This window comes from Hylobates moloch, unplaced genomic scaffold (assembly GCF_009828535.3).
Source record: "Hylobates moloch isolate HMO894 unplaced genomic scaffold, HMol_V3 SCAFFOLD_8, whole genome shotgun sequence".
NCBI classification, from domain to species: Eukaryota; Metazoa; Chordata; class Mammalia; order Primates; family Hylobatidae; genus Hylobates; species Hylobates moloch.
This window is the reverse complement of record NW_026652283.1, coordinates 60,748,504-60,764,890: the sequence shown is the minus strand read 5'-3', so window position 1 is coordinate 60,764,890 and position 16,387 is coordinate 60,748,504. Positions and strand designations below refer to the sequence as shown.

General features: G+C 37.0%; 1 protein-coding gene across 1 annotated transcript; it reads right to left on the bottom strand.

Moving 5' to 3' along the window:
- Nucleotides 1–1,352: 1,352 nt before the first annotated feature.
- Nucleotides 1,353–13,210, bottom strand: TNFSF18 (TNF superfamily member 18). Its single transcript, XM_032160966.2, is given in 4 exon segments — nucleotides 1,353–3,842; nucleotides 6,040–6,070; nucleotides 12,822–13,120; nucleotides 13,123–13,210. Coding segments are annotated over 4 exon segments (765 nt in total). The 3' UTR covers nucleotides 1,353–3,495.
- Between the last annotated feature and the right edge of the window lie 3,177 nt (nucleotides 13,211–16,387).

Sequence of the window (16,387 nt, the reverse complement as noted above, 5' to 3'; positions counted from 1 at the left end):
GGGCGCTGTGGCTCATGCCTGTAATCCCAACACTTTGGGAGATCAAGTTGGGTGGATCACTTGAGGCCAGGAATTCAAGACCAGCCTGGCCAATATGATGAAACCCCATCTCTACTAAAAATACAAAAATTAGCCAGGCCTGGTGGTGGGAGCCTGTAGTCCCAGCTACTCGGGAGGCTGAGGCATGAGAATTGCTTGAACCCAGGAGGAAGATGCTGCAGCGAGCCACTGCACTCCAGCATGGGTGACAGAGTGAGATTCTGTCAAAAAAAAAAAAGATATAAAATGAAGCCAGAAGAGGGAGAAGGAGGTATTGATGACAACACTTAGAGAGAGCTGTGGCCATTCTGTGAGTCCTTACCCACTTTCTTTTGCAGGAAGAACCGGGAGCAATAAAATTTTCTAACCCGAAGCCTGGTAAGGAGACTTCAAGGGAATTTCTAAAGTAGCTTTGAAAAATATTTCTTGCAATTAGGAGATACAAAGAACTGGTGCCTGCCTCCACCTGATACAGCTAAAACTGATACTGGACTAGTCTGACCCCACCCAAAAAATCTGTCTGGAAAAGAAAGGCCAACTGCTTGGTAGTGGAGGCAGGAGAATCTTGCTACATTGACGTGGGCTCATACTCTCTTAGTTTGTAGGGGCAAGGCATATGTACAAATTTCCTATGCATAGATGGGAGACTCATGGAAGAGTCATAATCAGTGGAGTGACTGTCGCAGAATTACAAGTAAACCCTAGAATAGGCATGCATCGTTTTGGATCAAAGAGTAAACGTGTGCCAAAGCATCATTTATAGCTTCAACCTGATGGAAATCTCTAAACTGTTAACTTGTCAGTCAATCAGATTTTGTCTTCTCCTTCTCTCTAATAAAAATATGTCCTCCCAAATGAAATTGCCTAGTTGGGATGGAATACAAAGGCAGGAATTTCATTTTCAGGATGTACTGATACACTTCATCTGAGGAGTTTGTTGAGTAGATTACATTGCTTTTCAATTAACTGCTGTCTTCAGAAGCAGAAACTTAATCCACAGTCATATAGCATGCTCTCGTTTGATGGGGCAAAATGGAAGCCAAAAACAGTGTGAGAAGGGTTGACAATGGCTTTGATGGTGAATGTGGGCAGTGTAGAGAAAAGGAGGTAGGTAAAAGTCAGAAAGTGAAACTGTTGACTAACTCATCAGAAATGGGAACAGCTATGATGAAAAGCCAGTTGCATCCAGCTCTCACTTCTGCCTAACACTTGCCAAACAGTGTTTCATATGGGCAAAGATTTCTATGATGTACCTTTGTGTTCCCTGGATTACTAACTCTAGTCTGATGACCCACAGATAAATCAGCTGCAATCCAGTTATCAGCATGTTTTTTTACAGATTTAAAATGCAGACTACTATGTGAAGAAACAGGAAAACAGTATACATTGAAAACAAAGGCTAAAATTATAACATCAGGAAAATTTAAAGGTCACCTGTTGGTAGTCATCCCTCTAGCTGCAGCTGCAGTGACCTCTGCTTGCCCTGAGAAATCACCAGTATGTCAAATTTTTACAATTTCATTTTCTCCCTTAGTCTGCCATGATTATCCCAGGAATGAAGCGGGGGCAGAGAGGAGTCATTAAGGAGAGTTTCACAGTGGTGTGCTGGTGAACTAGCTGTCCAAAAGGAAAATGTGTGGTGTTTGCCAATTTACATGGTATAAATACTCCCACCGTAGCCAATTTCAAGAATGCCTATAATTAATAACCAAAGTGCAACATTCCTGAAAATTTAATAATATGCACTTATAAGCTAGCACCAGCCCACTACAGCACACATTGATTATAACACAACAAAGATCAAGAACACCAAGATTTTATATATATACATATATATATATACACACACACACATATGTATGACACACTTTAATTTCCTGAGAAGATATGCAAATGCAACAGAAACAAGCTCTCCAAGTCTTTGGCCCTGTAGCTACTCAGCAGATGTTTTTTAAAAAGTCGTACTAAGAAACAACTTGGCCTCAGGCTTAGCATGCTCCTGAGCAATTTTTGTTACGCAAAATACAAAAAAAAATTCTTTTAAATAGCTTTACATGTAATATTATTTAACATAATGCAGCTTTTCACAAATATCCATAAATATTTTAAATTTGTTTACAATGTAATATTATATACCTTTCAACAAGAACCTGCAAGTAGCTAATTTAAGAGTCCAAAAATTTTGAATTAGTGCTATTAATTATTTTAGAAGTTAGCACATTTGACTAAGATGGGCCCTGCAAAGTGAAGAGGGGAATTTGGTTGGGATAAGCCTGAACAGCATCCTAGGTCTCCCTGATTCAGGCAGGAAAAAAAAAAAAAAAAAGTTTTCTGGTAAAGGAAAGATATGTTGCAGCTTCACTCTGCTCACCTTGGGCTAAAGGGGAATATGCTTCCTGAAAAGTGAATTTGCTAAATTTTAGAGTCTTATAACACGATAGTAGAAATAACAATTCTAAAGCTGAGACAGTGCAATGCAGGGGACAACCCATTGCCTCTTGTAGTCACTTGTCCTATGAGTTGAGGAAAGTTGGCTATGCTATGCTATCACATTCTCATCGCTAAAATTTTCCCCCAAATGCCTGCCCAATTAACTTCATAGAATTGCTACCTGTTTTACGAAAGCACTTCGCAAACTGTGGAAAGCTAGCTAAAAATACGAAATCATTACATGACATAATCCAGTAATGATAATACCATTCTGGGGTTAAACCTAATGATTACTAATGGTTACTCTTTCTTTATAATTAGCAATGTTTAGACATACACACCAACAGTAAGTTCTCACAAAGCTCTACGTGACGGTTCAGAATGACTCCTTTGATAAGGCTTTTTAAAGCACCCTGCATCCTGAGGAAGATAAAACCAAGAGAAATTCCCAGATAGCGTACATTCCATTTGATGCCACTTGTACCTCTATTCCAATAGTTCTCAGATTGTTCTTTATCTTCTAACACCACCATATCTAAAGTAGGGTATGGTAGGCATATCTGTGGCCATCCTATCAGTCTACTTTTTATTGGGAGGGTCTCAGAAGATGAGAGTATGAGAAGAATGAATTACAGCAGCCCAAGAATATGAGAACAAAGCCAGGCTACTGCCCCAGATCCTTTTTGCATAGCAGGTAAATCTTCCGTGAGAATAGAACTCCATTTTTCCACTCATGAATTCAAGAATTAGATAAAAATTCTTTGAAAAGCACATATCCTCTGTCATCCATATTTATTTTATCATGGATTAATGATGTATCTCTGCAGATCCAACCAAAAGTCTTTGGCTCTTCCTCTGAGTTTCTTTCAGATAGGCATGATAGATGAAAATTCACATGCAGAGGAGTACTGCTTGTGTTGATTTTTGTAGACAGACAAACTCTAGAAATTGAAAATCTTCTCCCTCCAATCCACCCACTGGCATCTCTACATTTGCTGAAGGGAATGAGGAGATCAAATCAAGTCTCTAAGAGATGAATTGGGGATTTGCTAGTAAAATGACACCCCAGTATGTATTATTTTTTAGAACCTGATGCTCAGAGTTGAATATCAAGTCTATGGTGTCCCCAACATGCAATTCATAAGTCCCTCCTACATTTTGGATTTTAGATTTGTTTGTTAGAGTTTGTATCATGTCTTTGTTTTTATACAGCCGCACCTCAAAAGGAGCTACATCATTGTAGTTTGCATTGGGAGCCACTTGGCCATAAATTAAATATAAGCCATTCTGAAGTATCTCCAGCTTCCAGTCAGACACCTTATTCACACAAGGAGGTTTAGAAGATGCCATTTGCCATTTTGAGGGTAATGGTCCTATAAGAAATATACAAGGGATAAAAAAGATGAAAGCATAGTTATTTCATTATTTCATCCTTTTCCAGATTGTAGTTAATTATTTACCACATATGTGTTGTTTCTTTACCTGATCTACACTAGTTCTCTTCAAGAAGAATTTTTCTATTTTAAGTACCTATCTACTCCTTGTTTTAGAGAAATTGCAAATCCAAAGAGTATTTCTTGCTTGGAGCATTCTAAGGAAAAGAATTTGGAATAGAAAAATGAGTTAGGTGACTTAGCATCTCTTGTCGATTAATATTTGTGGGAAAAAGAAAGGAGAAGAAAAGACTAATGGAGAAAGACATCACAAGCCAAAATTTTGAAAACCAGGGTTGGCAGTCCATGCCTTTCCATGCATTTTCTGTGTAAATACCACTGGCTGTTTATCATTTTATCAGTGAGGCTTTCCTTGATTAAGCTATATTAAAAAGTGTTCTCCTATCACTCTCTCCTTTTACCTTGCTTGAGTTTTCTTCATAAAGTGTGTCAGTGTCTAGGATGTTATAAACTAAATTGTTCATTTGTTTATTGTCCATCTTGTATCACCTCGAATGTAAAATTTTTTAGGACAAGTATATCTCTATTTTGTTCATTCCTGTATTTTCAGCACCTGAAAAAGTCCCTGGTACCTGGTAGATGTTCCATAAATATTTATTGATTGAACGATACTTCCAGGTGCTTTGTGTCTAAATTATGGCTCTACTCCTCAGTTTGTAGGTATATATCATTTAAGACCTTCTTAGGATTCATTAAATAAACCCCCCAAAAATAGCTAATGGTAAATTTATGAGTTTATAAATAGAAATAACTTGACTATTTAAATATAAGGATCCCTAGTGCAATACTGTCCCAAATGGTAAAGGAAAGGTAAAGCCCTAATCATTCATTTTCATTAGCACATACGAAACTTAAATGTTTGCCTAACATTACTTGGTTTTGCACAGCAGTGTGATCTCACAGCCCCAGGAGGTGCTTTTACCACCTAGAATGCTTATCTGTTCTGCAGTTCTCCATAATTTTTGTCCTTTGTCCCATAATTAAAAAGAAAACTTGATGAGAAAACACCCTGGAAGAGGTAACATTTTTACTTCAATTCTCATTCATATAAATGACTAATATAAGACTCTGAAGGTAGATTCTGGAGGAGAATGAAAACAGCGATCACTAGAACAAAAGACAAAGCCACCCAGTATCGCCAATGAGTTCAGAGCCCAGTAAATTTCTTCTTCCTTGACATGTAATAGGCAATAGGCAGGTCACCAGGAAGAAGTGTCATTAGTTCTCCCATTTAATTCTGTGAAAGGGGGTCACTTAAAGACCACCTTAGCATCACTTGAGTTTCTCAACTTTTACCACATCAAGGTAGAATTTCACACATACCGTGCATTCCATTCCACTTACGGGCAAAACAAAAACAAAACACAAAGAAAGAGACAAGCAAAAGGAAATTTTCTAATTCCCACAAGCCAAGGAAACCTACTGGTTTAAACTATACAGGAACACAGGGGTTGCAGAGTTAACTCTAGAAATGGTCTGTTCTCAATTGAAAATGTATGTTTGGCCTGAAACCTATAAACAACTTCAAAAAATGTATTTATCTGAAATTTTGCATGTATTCTAAGAATCTAAGGCTCAGTGTAACTGCAAACTGGTGTGTTTTCTAAGCAAATATCAGGTGACTACAAGGGAAAATGACTCAGAAGCTAAGCTTAGAAGAGTAGAGGAAGTGGCCACTTTTCCAACTCATTGCTCTTCTATACATTTAGAAACAACAATGGCACTCTCTCACATACTCCACTGGACATTAGCAATATGTGAAACGTGAGAAAGACTTTAAGGAAAGGTTGTAAAAATCTGAAACTTGTTGTGTTTATTAAAACACAGAATTAAAAGGAGATTCCTGGATCTCAGATTCATAGGCCAGTAAGAGAGATGTTCGTTCCTGGCCAGAGATGCAGCCCTCAATATAAGCTTTATCAGGGCATGGGCTTCTTTTGCCTGGTTTAGCTGAGAGCGTCAGCCCTTCGGCAACTGCCCAGTACATGATAAGTAATTATACATAGTAGCTGAAAAATGAATAAAAGAAAATACAGGTTTTCTTGAGATCACTGACACCTGCCTTCTTGCATCAAATACTAAGAAAAGTGAGAGACATACAAGATAGGTTACTCACCAAACTTAGCCATACAGGGCTCCTTAGCAGTCTGTTGGGGAAAGAGAAGATGAATTGATTAGGATGATGACAGTGTCATTAACTTTTTTGATTGATTTATTTAGAGCTTTGGATTCCTGAAGCAAACTACTATTCTATAACCATTAAAAAATCCCTCCTTCACCATGTCTCAGCCCTCTCAGCCTCCCTTTAAAGTTCGGTGGCTCCATCCTTTACCTTTTATTACCTAGCTTCCCTTTTGGGTCTTTTAGACAAAGGTCAAGATCTCATTCCATTACCTAATCTATACCTACAGGACAACTATTTGATTTGGACCCCCCCCCACCAACCTTGGGATCTAAAAGTTTTTCAACAAAATAGCAGTTTCCACACCCCAGTGACTGCATGAGGTGATCTGTTGGCATGTGAAAGGAAAATAACGAAGCTTCTATTTATGTTTATTTTATTTAAAATAGTAAATTAAGCCCTAGAAATATTTACCACTCAGATTGATGAAGCCACCCACATATAATATTCAGATAACTACATGTCATATACGGTATCTGAGATACCCTGAAAAACATTTCCAAGTTTCAGACTATTGCAATGTAAGGCAGTTCACATGCTACAAGATGCCATCCGTGTGGTTAATTTTCCAAATACAAGTAATTAATGCTAAATGCTCAAAAATACTTTGTAGTAAATTAAGGCATAACCACAAACATTTTTTTGTATCACCCAAAGGTTATTGGTTTCCTAATGGCAAAGTGCTTAAAAGACTTTTTGAACTTAAACATGTTGCACACTTTCTTTTGTAGGATTTCTCTGGCTGCTGTGCTAGGAACAAATTAAACAGAGGCAAGGGCAAATGTAGTAAGACTAGCTAAGAGATCATTACAGTCATTCATCTAGGCAAGAAAGCATGGTGCCTCTGACCAAGGTGCTAGCTGTGGAGATGGTGATACTTGGTTGGAAAATAGAGCCAACAGAAGTTCCTGACATGCATATGGGGTAGGGAATGAGAAGAGACAAAGATGACTCCGGTATTTTAGGCCTGCATAATTGGAAAGATAAAGTTGTTATTCACTAAAATGGATAAGATGTAAGAGGAATAAATGGGGAGGGGAACAATGATGAGTTTGGTTTTGAACATGTTAGTTTGTGATGCTTATTATAAATCCAAGTAAGTGTGTCAAGCAGGCTGAAATTTAAGGAGCTCTGGTAATATGCATTTAGGAGTCTTAAGCTCATAGTTGATGTTTTAAGGAGTGAGATTGTATGAGACCATCAAGTTAGTGGGTGTAGATGGAGAGAAATACTGGGACGTTGTGATGTTTAGGGGTCAGAGAATGAGAAAGAACAAGCAAGGGACAACAGAAAGGAAAAGCTGAGTCTGAACGGAAACTAGGAGAGTCTGATGTTTGGAAGCCAAGAAAAGAAAGAATTTCATGGAGGACGAGTGATCAGCTGATGTCAAATGCTGTTGATAGATCAAGTAAGAAGAGTACAGTGAATTGACTGATAGAGTGGGCAACATGGTAGTCACTGGAGTTCTTGACAAAATTAGTTTCTGTGATATGTGAAGAGGGCAGAAGCTTAGAATAAATTTAAGGGTAAATGGGAAAAGAGAAGTTGGAGGAATTTTGCTGTAGGGAGAGCAGAAAAAAATGAGTAGAGTTTGGATGAGGATGAGAGATCAAAGAGGTTTTTCGTTGTTGTTGTTATGTTTTAATAGGAGAGAAATGACAATATGTTTTTCTATTGCCATTTGATGGAAATGTTTCTGTAAAATGGATGAGGCATAATATGTAAGAGCAAGGAGAGAACTGTTGGAGCAATGTCCCTGAGTAGGTAAGAGAGGATAAGATTTAGTTCATAGATGGCTTGGATAGGTGCATGGACAATTTATCCATAGTGACAAGACAGAACAACAGTATACCTGGACACAAATGCCAATGAGTTGTTGATATTGGAACTTCTTTTCTCCCTACTTCTATTTTCTCTTGAAATATGGAGGCAACGTTATCAGTGGAGAGTGAGAATGGGGAAGAGTTATTAGATGTTTGAAGAGAAGCTAAAGGTATGAAATCATCCAGTAGAGGAGAGTGAATGGACTGGGGAAACATGGGTTGTTTCCAGAGCAACACTGAAATCCACTTGAAGGCAGTGGCTGTGAATTTAAAGTAAGACCTTTCAAAAAGTTTTATGTTTTTCTTCAGATATATTCAACAGTGAAAGAACCAGAGCAGTTGGATTTAATCAGCATTGGAGGTTTTCCACAGTCGAGCTTTTGTCATTAGAGTATAATGAAGATAGAGACAAGCAAGTGAGTGAGTTTATGCAAGAGAGGTGTTAAAGCTATAGATCTTGGAGTTTAGTTGTGGAAGGAAGGAAAGAGAGACATCCATCATTGAATGATGGATTGAAAATTAAGTGGTATAACATGATAAGAATATCCAAAGATGTGTTCTTCCATTTTAATCTATATTTGTCGGGTAATTTTTCAGTCATGATAGTCAAAATCATGAAACAAGGTAAATTAACATATCAAACTTCAAATTGCTGTATCACATCGTGTTAAGCAAAGATTAAAAAATAAAATGAATGCACTTATCACATTAAAATATTTTACTTATTTTAGTAATGTTTATATTATATATTAACGATTATAGAAAATATAACATTTTGGTGAAAGCAAAATGGTTTTGCATTGTGAGAGCTACATTAAACATATTATTTGGCTCACCCTTATAAATATCTATTTTGGGTATCTCTTTAGTGCATATATTATTAGTAGTTGTATATAGTATGATAATTAGCATACAAATGTTGGGAATTATACTGATAATATGTTATTGAGAGGGAGGTGCAATTAAAAAGTCTGAAAGCCACTATTCTAGGAAATAAATTTTTTGATTCCCTACACTTGTTTTTGTTGTTGTTGTTGCTGTTGTTATTTTTTTGAGACAAGGTCTCATTCCGTTGCCCAGGCTGGAGTGCAGTGGTGTGATCTCAGTTCACTACAGCCTCATCCTCCTGGACTCAACCAATTCTCCCACATCAGCCCCCTGAGTAGCTGGGACTACAGGTGCATGCCACCATGCCCAGCTATTTTTTTTGTATTTTTTTGTAGAGACAGGGTTTTGCCATGTTGCCCAGGCTGGTCTCAAACTCTTGGGCTCAAGCAATCTACCCGCCTCAGCCTCCAAAAGTGCTGGGATTATAGACGTGAGCCACTGTGCCTGGCCTCTTGCAATTATTTCATCCTCATTTTGGTGTTTCCTGGAAGAGATGTTGAAATTCAATTTAGTTCAACCCATGATAGGGACGTGACAAAGACTCCCTTAACCCCAATTTCCTCATCTATAAAATGGGAGAAATAGTAGCACCTGGCTTTTTTTAAGTTGTTGGGGTTAAATGAGGTCGTTTTTAAGAAGGGCTTTGCCTAGATATCCTGCCTGGACCTGTTCAATAAATATTAGCTGTTTGGGTGATGATGGTGATTGTAATGAAGAATTGAACTACAATTTAAGCACCCATATTCCCAACATTGTACAGCATTGTAAGCATGAGAAACAAATGTAATTTTTGGTCCTTGCTTCTCAAGAAGTTTATAATCTTTCTACAAAGACATGATTACACACCCAAAGCAATTTGGTAACAATCTAAATATGAATGAGTGCCAAAATATGTGCCACAGATAGTATCTGCACCATCTACCAGCATATATGAGATGTGTTCAGAGAAACCTAAAGCTATAGACAACCTAAGGCCAAACTAATTTCCAGAGTCAGAAATTCCAGATAATGTACCGCAGGCTGCTTTATGTCTATTTAGTGCTACAGAGACCATCACTGTGATACTCTCTAATTATTGCCACCACTAAAGATCCATCTAATTGCAAAATCATCAATTTGGCTGTGAGATATAGTCTAGGATTGAGAGAGTGATATAGGTAGGCAAAGACTATCCATATTGTTAAACGATTTTGTTAAATTTTTGCCCATTATTATCTCATTAATAGTAATGGGGCAAATATTAATCACTACCATCTACTGGGAGCCTACTATGTGTTAAATACTCTACTGTCTCATTAATCCTTATCACAAATCTATAAAAATTAGCTTGCTCATTTTGCAGATGAGGAAATGAGGATGAGAGGGATTAAGTAACTAGCCTAAGGTCATGCAGCCAATAAAACGCAAGAATGAGATCCACACCCAGCCTGTCTGGGTCAAAACTCTCACCCCTACCACTCTGTGGGGGAAGTTTCTATTTATAATTCTGCTGATGTTTGGAAGTAGTAAATATCCACTTTTAAAGACACATATGGGTTAGTTATTTTTGCTTAGAAGGATCAGTTGCTTTTGTAACTTCTTCTTGATTTAAGGCTAGATTTACATAGTTGGGCTCAAAATGGCCAAAACAATCATTCTCTCTCCAAACCAACCCTAATCAAATCATCAGTGAAAATAAAATCTGCTCTGCTTTTAAGTACAACTTCCCCTTCTGAAAGTATCCTTTATTTTGCTGAAGCAGGAGACGCTGCTGAACATTTGGTTTCTTAGTGATAATTCCTGTGAGATTATTTTCACTGAGGGATTGATCAAACTCCTTGGAATCACAGCTATCCTTTTAGTTAAATATTTTCTCAAAGAAGAGAGGAAAAAAGAAAAAAATTGACCCAAGGAGCCAAGCTTCCCATCTAACACTTTTTAAACTGTTACACTTTTTTTAAGTGTACACTTTTTAAAGTAGTGTCTAGACAATCTGGAAAGTGGGACTTTGTATATAAAAACTAGAGTGGAGACCAAAATAAAACTTCAAGGTTCATGGGTATTGTGAGAATGTGGAAGTGGCCACATCATAATGAATCACTATCTGCCAGCCTCTCAGACCTCTTTTCCAGAGATATTTATTTGTGGTCAGTAGGGAAAGGGAAGTACAGGTAAGTGGAAAGTGAAATGCAGAAGCTAATATCATGCATGGCTGGCCAGGCCACTGGCTTTTCCCATAGAAACAAATCCTGCAAGTGTCCTGTCAGAACAATATTCTAAAAACATTTTATACTTCCCCAAATTTGGAACAAACTCTGGGTTATCTTTAGAGGCAGAACCTTTCATTGAGAAACTGGCTGTAGGAGAGAGAAACCAGAATCAGAGCTCAAACACATGGGACTAATCCAGTTTGATTCTGAAGAGAGGTGTCCCAGATGATCTGCCATTATTAGACTTTCTCTTTCCCTTTGCAAGAACTACTGGGTGCCTTTGGGAATGGCATCTGTGTATTCATTCCCGAGTCATATGTAGGAACTGATGATGCTTATATTCAGTGTTCTTCAGGGTTATCTGGCTAATTAATCTTATAATTTTTAGAAGAAAGAAGCATTTCCAAATTTAAGTTATTGCTATTCTCACCCTTCCTCTTCTTCAGAAATCTAGACACTAAGAATTTCTGACAATTCTTTCTTTCAACTTCACTGACCCAGAAAGTTCACACTTCTGCTTCATACATTTCTTGAGAGAGCAGGGTTGTAATTAGAAATGCCTCTGTTGCACATAAGCCTTGTACATAGTTATGGAATACAAATTAATGGGCTACTGTGGAAAAATTGGCCAAAGCTCTACCTACACTAAATTAATATCAATAGGGGACTGCTTCCTCCTGCATCTTTTCTCAATTACTTTTACTTATCTTAAGTGGTAGAACTATATCTTTGAAATCTTTGCTGGTCAGTTCCCTTAAGAAAAGTGTTTCTGCAGTCACATTTCAGCTCTTTCTCAGATGGACATATACCACTTTATTCTCCCCAAAACTTAGAGTCTTCAAATTTAGCCAGAAATAGGCTAAATCCTGAAATAAATAAAGCATCTCTTATTTTCTTTTTGATCAGTGCTATGTAGTCAACTGTGAGGAAAGATTTTTTAGTAAAGAACAAAACTAATCTCCATTCCCAGTGTACCATCCCATTGTCTAGGCCCACAACTTGGCCTGCATCTCAATGGGAAATTCCTGACAAGCATCAGGGGCTTCCCAAATAGATATGGGCTTTCTCCTTCCTCCATGAAGTCTTCCCTGATCAACTCAATCTAAAGTCATTGTTCCCTGCTTTTGAATGACTTAGGCATTTATTCTTCATACTACCCTTAAATAAATTCTTGATCATGACATTTTATAGCTAGAAGAAACATCATAATAAATCCATTCCCCTACCACCGGTTTTTTGGTTTTGTTTTTTTTTTTTAGATAAAGAAGCTGCAAACTAGAGAGATTAAATGTCTTTATCAAATGTATACAGCTGGTTATTAGGAGACCCAGAACCAGAATCCAGATCTTCTTATGCCTAGCTCAGGGCCACTTCCCACCTCAAAGACACACAAACCACCTGTCATTTACTTAATCCTGTCTTTCACTATTTTTTTAAGTCTTTTCCATAAATAAGACTATAGCTTGCATCCCATTCCTTGATATTCATTCATATTTTTACCTTTTTTGTTCTACCAAGAGCTATAGCAGAGGGAGGGAAAAATACTCCACAGGCCCCTGTCAATTGGCTTAACCAATTCTCTCTATCAGAGTTCTGCAGCTAACATTTAGCATTTTCTGATACCTTTTATCTCAAAACCTTTAGATAAACTTCAAAAGCCATGTCATGACAATATTAGAATCGTATTTACATTATGTATACACATCTCTTCCTTCCAACTATTGCTAACAATACTGAGTGACAATGATAATAACTAGAAAACAAATAAATAGAGGATTATAGCAAATAGTAACCTTAGGTACAATTGCCTCCTTACCTCTAATTGGAGAAAAATAAAGATTAGCCAACTGAAGGAGCAAAGAAATAGCAACATAACTATTGAGCAAAAGAGCCACAGCTTCCAAGATGATCTCTGAGCTCCTTGAGTTCTTGAATGGCTTAAAGGCATATTTTCCAAGTGGCTCAAACACATTTTTGGAGAAATGAGAGCTGCGGAAAACAAAAATTCACAACTGATGGGTGAAGGATGCAATGTCATGTTTTGTAGCAATATGGTAATTAGTAGTGGGTGTGGAAGGCGGAGTTTTCCTTCTGTCACTGTGTTAGAAAACGATACTTACAACTTAAGTGCTGACTCTCATTTGGCACCAGGTCAAACACAACAAAAGGAACAGAAGGCTGAAAGCCAACACAAACTCAGAACATAAAAACAAAACACAAGGGAAGTTCAGAGGGGAAAAAAAATAATTCTTTCCTAAATCAAAAGGCAGTACAGTGCATGTGTAGAGGAGCCTTGGGAGAATAAAGTGGTGTGCTCTCATCTAAGAAAGTATTCCAAATTATTTCTAGATAAGAAAATTACTTTTTATAAGAAAAAATAAAGTTTGAGATTAAGCCCCCTATCATACTCCAGATATCACGTACATGAGCGGCAGAGTGTTAGGAAGTTGGAGAGGCTAGGATCTCTAGTTTGGAAAAAACAGTTTTAATCAAGTCATCATCGTGTGTACCTTAAATACACACAATTTTTATTTGTCAATTATACCTCAATAAAGCTGGAAAAATAAAATCTATACTCACAAAAATGTTTCATCAATTTCTAGTGTATAGAATGCGTTCATTCTGAGATATTCTCTAGAAAAATCAAGTGTATTACAAGAATTTAATAAAAAATTGTAAATACAACAAGCTCAATTTTATATTTCATCATTTTTAAACTATGATAATCTAGTTCTGGCATAAAAAGTTATTTTACAGAAGGATATTTTCCTGCATCCTGCCCTCAGCCTGAGCTTATACTCTATGCCAAAAAAAAAAAAAAAAAAACCTTGTGTTTTCTTCCCGGGCCCAAAGATATGGGTTTACTACAAAATTAAGGAAGTCTCCTGGTTCTATGGACCTCAGTCACATAGGCTTTTAAGTCAGACAGACCTCAAGAGCAGAGGCTGGCACTGCCCAGTTCCTACCTGCTCTGTGGCCTTAGGCATGTTACTTGAGTTCTCTGAGCTTCAGTTTCCTTAACTGTAAAATGGAGAAAATTTTCACTTTATAATGCTTTGGTGGAGAATGAAATGAAGGTGAAAAGTTTATGCATTCCATAAATGTTAGATTATCTCTTCTCTACCCTCTTTAGAGACGTAGTGAAGTTTAATTCAATTAGTAAATCCTAGAAAACAATGAACATTCTTTATCTTTCCCACAAGATATAATTCACCTAAAGTTTACTTAAACAAAAGGAAATAGAATGAAAGTATTTTGGAAAACCTATTTTTTTAATCTAAGAGAGAATTGACGATTTATAAATTAGAAAAAAGTCCAGAGATTTAACATGCTTATTTACAAAAAAAGGAAAATAAGGACAATAGAGTGTGAGTAGTGTCTCAAACCACTACTGGCTGGTTAATGATGGAGTGAAAACTCAAGCCCACAGATACCGCTTTGTAATCCAACCATTTTGTCTTAATATTGTACTATTTGCAATATTATTAGCAATATTTCTCTCTGAACTGTCAAAATTTTAATTTGGGCCCTATTGTACCTTGATCAATAAACTACTTCTTAAAAGACCAGTTACACAAAAATGTTTTTTCAACACAACAAATGTTTTTGTGGCTCTGTACTTAGATGTTGAAATGCAGGGATAAATAATAAACTTACTCTAGAAAAAGATTGATGCCTTAATCCCATAACCTTTGCACTTGCATCAGATCTGGAATTCATATACACAAGCACAGAACTTAAAATTGGAAGTTACATTATGTCCTTCCTGTTTTTCTGATCTGCCCCTTTTCCTGTCTCCTCTCCAAATTTTTGAGGGAACTTCCCTGGCTTACTACCTTAGGTAAACATTTATTCACATGAGAAATTGTTCTAAATAAAATCCAGTTCCTCCATCCGCCTTTAACCACTGTTAGGCTCTGGAATATCCTTATTAATTATTTAACCTTATGACAGTATCTTAAGAAAGATGAGGTACTTATTTCCAGAAGACTATATTCTAGGGCCTCTTTTCATGAAATGGGATTTAGAAATGAGGAAACTTCAAGTTAAGACAGGTAATAGTAGGGAAGACTTTCTGAAATTCCAGAGCAATGAGTCACAGTTGGCATGATTTTGGTGTAAGTTATCAGGATTGCATGTTATATCTCAGGATTTGACAAGACGTAAATGAGCACCAAACTCAAGCTTTGGGTTTATGGTCCGTCCCTGGCTCAGATACTTGAGCATAAAGTTTGTTTTGTTTTGTTTTGTTTTGTTTTGTTTTGTTTTGTTTTTCAATTAAATCCGACAAGCAAATCCATGTCAAACATTTACTATCTGCCCACTACTGTGCTAGGAGATTTGGGGGATATTTTAAAAAGTAAGAGCTGCCTTGGCCAACATGGTGAAATCCCGTCTCTAGTAAAATACAAAAAATTAGCCCCGCGTGGTGGCGTGTGCCTGCAGTCCCAGCTACTCGGAAGGCTGACGCAAGGGAATCGCTTGAACCCAGGAGGTAGACGTTGCAGTGAGCCAAGATTGCGCCACTGCACTCCAGTCTGGTGACAGAGTAAGACTCCGTCTCAAAAAGAAAAAAGTAACAGCTGCCAATGAATTTGCCACCTAACCAAATTGAAACCTTATCCACAGGGAAACAGATGCCCAAATTGATACCATACATAAGAAAGTGCCTGAGAAAACAGACCTCAATAAACTGAAACCATTGAAATAGCGGGTTAGAAATAAACTGTTTAAGAAGGGAGAGGAGGGTACTCTTTCTTAAGGGTATGATAAAACTTTAGAAATAAATATTCAGAGGTATAAGCATCTGTAAATATTAGAAATTAAAGTAAGAACTCAATATAAACAATGACAAAATCCTAAATTGTTAAATGAACCTGGTATTTTTCATTCAAGAGCTGCAAAGTAAGAAATTTCAGGAAAAAGGGTCAAAGAAAACCTCCTTTCTATATTTTTCATATTGAAAAAAAGGATCTAAGATATGTTTGATTAAGCAATTTGAACTGCATTTGTGGCTGCTTTGAATTCAGAATTAATTATAGAACAACATGGTTTTAGTTCACTTATTGACTAAATAACCTTAAAATGCGTTAGGCACTTACTGCTTCTTCTCTGTGTACAGATGATTACATTTGAACATCAAACAGCCCTGTATTCTCTGTATCTGCTAGAATGATGAATTGGCATTCAGGAAGATTAATCATTTGTCCATAAAGGTAGAATAGGGATTGAATCCTCCTATGCTGGGCCCCAAAACTCATATTTTTTCTACCTCTTTATGCTGAAGTATGTCAGGTATATCCCATGGAGAGTCAACAGAGTGGAAGATATATTAAAGTCTGTAAGAGGGCATTAGGTGGACATCAGTTTCCTCCAAAATCT